General features: G+C 42.8%; 1 protein-coding gene across 3 annotated transcripts in view; it reads right to left on the bottom strand.

The window, feature by feature from the left end:
- Positions 1–5,000, bottom strand: part of gsk3ba (glycogen synthase kinase 3 beta, genome duplicate a) — a 59,188-nt gene that overhangs the window by 2,894 nt on the left and 51,294 nt on the right. For 2 of the 3 annotated variants that reach the window (XM_048240004.1, XM_048240006.1), the window contains exons 6-8: positions 4,596–4,702; positions 2,070–2,167; positions 1,658–1,765 (exon numbers count right to left, since the gene is read on the bottom strand). In XM_048240004.1, coding sequence (XP_048095961.1) covers positions 1,658–1,765; positions 2,070–2,167; positions 4,596–4,702 — 313 coding nt within the window. The remainder of the gene's footprint in view (positions 1–1,657; positions 1,766–2,069; positions 2,168–4,595; positions 4,703–5,000) is intronic. The other variant, XM_048240005.1, reaches the window with a different exon arrangement.

A 5,000-nucleotide genomic window follows, 5' to 3' on the forward strand; every position in this document is an offset into this window, starting at 1 on the left:
AACTAAGCAAAAAACCCTAAACTCAATTGTGACCTACTGTAGATTTAGCCATATCAAAAAATGTCATATTTGTCAAAACATCTATTCTTGCATCACCCACGGTAACATAACATATTTTTTCTTCGTTGTTCCTTCTTCCTTTCAATCTCTGCATTTATGTCCTTGCATACAATCCCAATCCCAATCCCAATCCATTATATCTTTACTACAGTATGTCTCTTTCTATATTCTATATTCTCCTCCTTTCTCCCATGTAATCTGTCCGTCTGATAACATAAAATATACAAATATAAAATCAGAGAAGGAGAACAAGAACACAGCTTGAAAACGTGTGGCGTTAAACTGGTGCTGACTTACTAAAGGGGTCTCTGTAGTTCACAGACCAATCACCAGAGGGTGCATGACCCAAGTGGTAAATTGAGTAACATATTTGGTTTACTACATGGGGTAAAGACAGTCCAAAGAGCTAATTGTGAGACCAGAAATAGTTTAGGTTCCAAATTTGGAATGGGCATACAGGGCCAATCACCTCTTTCCTGTCACCAGCTGTGTGTGTGTGTGTGTGAGTGTGTGCGCGCGCACGTGTGCGTGCGTGCGTGCGTGTGTGTGTGGCTAATCTTCTCTGTTTGGTGATAAAGAGTACTGGTCTAAGTCCATACATGTATGTGTGCTCATATGTGTGCATATTTATATGTATGCTATGCAAAAAGATACCTGCCAGAATGCTTATTCTGGATAAGCACTGGGAAGTACAATACAATAACCCTGCATGAACAGCGGCTTCACAATGACGTCCAGATCAGACGTGTAGGGAGAGATGGCCTCAGTCCCAGTATGGGTTGCCCACTAAAAGTTCTTGGATTCTGACCAGCAGGACAGTGAGTCCTAAAAACAAAGATGGTGGGTGCCAGCAAGGTTGTGTGGACTGCTGTATTAAGTAAAAAACAGGGAACAGGGGGAATCCGAGGTAGAATGAAAGCCATTTTGGCTCCAAGTGCACCCTTATGACCTACAGTAAGTTTGACTCCAGCCATATATTTTGTATCTGGCCTATCTAGTTGCATTTCTATGCCAAAGGGCGTGAGGGCTGTCGTAGAGACCATGTCATAGAGACCATGTCGTAGAGACCACGCATGTTCCTCAGGCTAGTGAGAGGAGTGCTACATCACTGATGAGACTGAATCACAGGCTATGTTGATATAAGAATGATTAATCAGTCCCAGAGGGAAAAAAAACCTGTACAGACAGATATGAGAACATAAGTAACTGGTGACTGGATCATAGTCACTAGCAAATCAAGACAAAGAAGAGGGGGTTGGCATAATCTAATCAATTAGGCAAACCAAGTATGGTTAAAATGAGAGATTAAGAGCTACCACTGGTGAGTGGTTGTGACATGACAGCAATGGAGCAAGAGGTGGTATGGGGGAGGAAGAGAGAGAGAGAGAGAGAGAGAGAGAGAGAGAGAGAGAGAGAGAGAGAGAGAGAGAGAGAGAGAGAGGTGCATTGGGACAGACTGGTGAATAGCTCACACAAACAGGTACACAACACAAACACATACAAAACACACACAGACACACACACAGACACACACACAACACAGGGTGGAGACGATGAGGCCACAGAGGATGCGGAAGTAGTAAGTTGTTTCCTGTACCTGTTGACTCACCTTAGTCCAAGGGTGGGCCTTAATCTGGGGGAACTTGAACTCGGTGTAGTTGGGGTTCATCTCGCGGATCTGCTCGCGGGTGGGGGTGCCCAGGACCTGGGGAAGGACAGAGGTGGACAGAGATGGACAGAGAGGAGAGAGAAGAAAGGATGAGGGGATGGATTAGAAGGAAGGTCGATTGTGGGATGATAAGTCAAGAGATCTTATGTAAAATAGAATCTGGATGTAGGTTACTTTACTTCTGTTCAGTTTGATACTGCAGATGTTCCACCTGCTTTTCTCTGTCACACACACACACACACACACACACACAAACTCTCTCTCTCTCACACACACACACACACACACACACACACACACACACACACACACACAGATAAGAAGAAGTGTGGCTAGGTACCTTTATGATCTCAACCAGCTGATCCACTCCACTGTCACCAGGGAATATTGGCTGTCCGAGCAACAGCTCAGCCAGCACACAACCAGCTGACCACACGTCTATAGACAGAGGAAGGTATAAGTATGAGTGAGTGTGTGTGTGTGTGTGTGTGTGTGTGTGTGTGTGTGTGTGTGTGTGTGTGTGTGTGTGTGAGAGTGTAGGTTGGGGAACAGATGGTAGAGTACACAAACAATTGTTGGGAAAAAAAACATCCCCTTTGTGAATGAACAGTTCGCTAGCATACTGATTAAATGTTTATGAATGGAGAATATCAATCTGATCCTCATGCATAAATGTGCCGCTATCCGTCAGGAACAAAAACAGACCTCACAGTTCTTGTTCTGAAATCTACACATGATGGCGTGATTCTGTGGTAATGGTAGAAGCAGAATGCATTACGCTATGATGCAATTACGCAACAGCAGGTTTATTAGTGCTGAGGGTGGACATCTTGTGATGAAGGCAAGTCTTTGTGAATAAGTGCATCTGTAAGAGGGCAATTCCATGGAAAATTACATTTTTTTGCATTTTTTACATTACAACGCCAATAAAATGTGATGGTATGGTATGATGTGAATGATTACATGAAATTTGAGCATTTGCTATTTTTGGCTGAAGAATGTACATGAGAAAAAAGTCAATTTTTGCCCAAGAGCCAATCAAGCAGAGTAGAATGCACTAGTCTGTGATCTAGTGTTCTGGTAGCCTAGAAATCTAGACGCACCCTAGTGGCAGCAAAGGGCCAATCACATCGTGTCGGTGGTGGACGGGCTTAACATGACGGCAGAGTTGCGACGGTTCTGCGTAAATTCCTTGCTACTTGAAAACAAAGAAGATGCATGCTGCTGCTGGCCAACAGTCTTTGAATTGCAACTTGAGTTGAGCTTTTTTGTTAAGTTGCCAAAAGTTGGATGAACTAGCCAACTAGCTCCGCTGGTGGGAAAACGCATGGGACTCATGAGTTGTAGCGCTATCCTATTGCGTGCAGAGGGAATTTGAAAGACAACCGTTTATCCCACCCCTCGGATTGAGCACTGCCAATGGTGAGTTCCCAGACCCTACATCTTGATGTGCGTCTGGCTTGTCAGACTAGTGTTCTGGCCCAGCTACATGAGAGTGAGAATACGCTGTCTATCCACTGCAAGGCCGTAGTCATGATGTCAACATTGGGGGGGACCAAATCTGTGGCGGGGTTTGGGGGACCCTCCAAACAGAATTTCAATACATTTCCTTGCATGCAAAAATATTATTAAAAATCACAAAACAAGTAATTAGTTAACTTAGTCAATTAGGGTATTCCCCGGAAGATGTTTTATTTAAAAAATGTTGGTTAATTTTGGTTTTATTTAAAATTTTGGTTAATTTTGGTTGGTATATACATTTTGGTCATATTTGAATATTGCGGGGGAAATGTCCCCCTCAATGTCTATGGTGACTATGGCCCTGATCCACTGCCAATAACAGGATAACTACAGTATGCCAATGTGATCCAACTAGACTCGGCTTCATTTTGACAAGTGTTGAGCATGAAGGGTCTCATTTGACACTTGAGTGGAGGTTGGGATGTTGATATATAATGTGCTTCAGGCAGACCTCAAGTTTCCAGCTTTTTCTGTGAGGTTCACATATTTTTTTATATTTCCCACGTCTCGCGTGTGCGAGACTAAATGTCATGGATCTTTATACCGAACAATTACATAGAATAATTACAAATCCAGTAGACTAGCTGCACAGTGCAAGTGAGGCTTGTTTGCACTGTAAATGAAGTAACACTAGTAAAGAATGTCAAATATTCAGTGGGCCAGTGCCTTTATCACTGGAAACCCTCTTATCTCTATGGGGTGAACAAAGTCAGTCCAGAAAAAAATTAGCAATTATACATGTAGACCAATGATTTGTATGTGTGTGTGTGTGTGTGTGTGTGTGTGTGTGTGTGTGTGTGTGTGTGTGTGTGTGTGTGTGTGTGTGTGTGTGTGTGTGTGTGAGTGTGTGTGTGTGTGAACTGTGGCTCACATATTTTCACAGATTTCAATCACTGACCAGATTTCAGTCATACTAACTTTATCGGTATGTTTAGGTAGGTGGTGGTTGAGAATGTGGCAATTGCAGTGTTGATTTAAATACCGACTACTAACTGAATGAATACTATTCCTTCTGCTGTTATAGTGTTTGCTGTGATAGACATACTATGCAGGTGGCATTGTGATTATGAATTGCGCTGTGTAAGCACTAGATTACTTATGCTGGAGGTATAACAGAGTGAAAAGGGATGAGGTTAGCATTAAACTGCCTGCATGTGTACACTTTGTGAATGAGGATGATCTTGGTGTATCCATGGTAAGGAGGTGTAGTTAGTGGGGGTGATTTTAACATTAGATCCGTAGAGGGGTAATGTGAATAGGCCGGGAGGTGTGATGAGAGGGGTAAGGTTGGCGTACCTATGCTGGAGGTGTAATGTGAATAGGGCAGATGTTAGCATTAGCTTACCTATGCTGGAGGTGTAGTCTGTGGCACCGAAGATGAGCTCAGGGGCTCTGTAGTACCGTGAGCAGATGTAGGAGACGTTGGGCTCCCCACGAACCAGCTGTTTAGCACTGCACACACACAGGACCACACAGTGTAAACAAACATAATTATCTTCAGCAAAATTCACACACTGAGAGTTATCTTCCCATTCTTTGTCACACACAGAGGTCATATCAATAAAATAATTGTACACACATATAAACAAATACACTCCCCTAATCACTGTTACAATTAATGGCAATGCAGTTTTATTTCTACAACACATTTCACACACGAAGGGACAACTTTATGTGCTTTACACTGCCAAGCACACAATAACTAACAGAAGCATGAGGGTCAAATAAAAACATATAAAAGATAAATTAA

Source organism: Alosa alosa, chromosome 3 (assembly GCF_017589495.1).
Source record: "Alosa alosa isolate M-15738 ecotype Scorff River chromosome 3, AALO_Geno_1.1, whole genome shotgun sequence".
NCBI classification, from domain to species: domain Eukaryota; kingdom Metazoa; phylum Chordata; class Actinopteri; order Clupeiformes; family Clupeidae; genus Alosa; species Alosa alosa.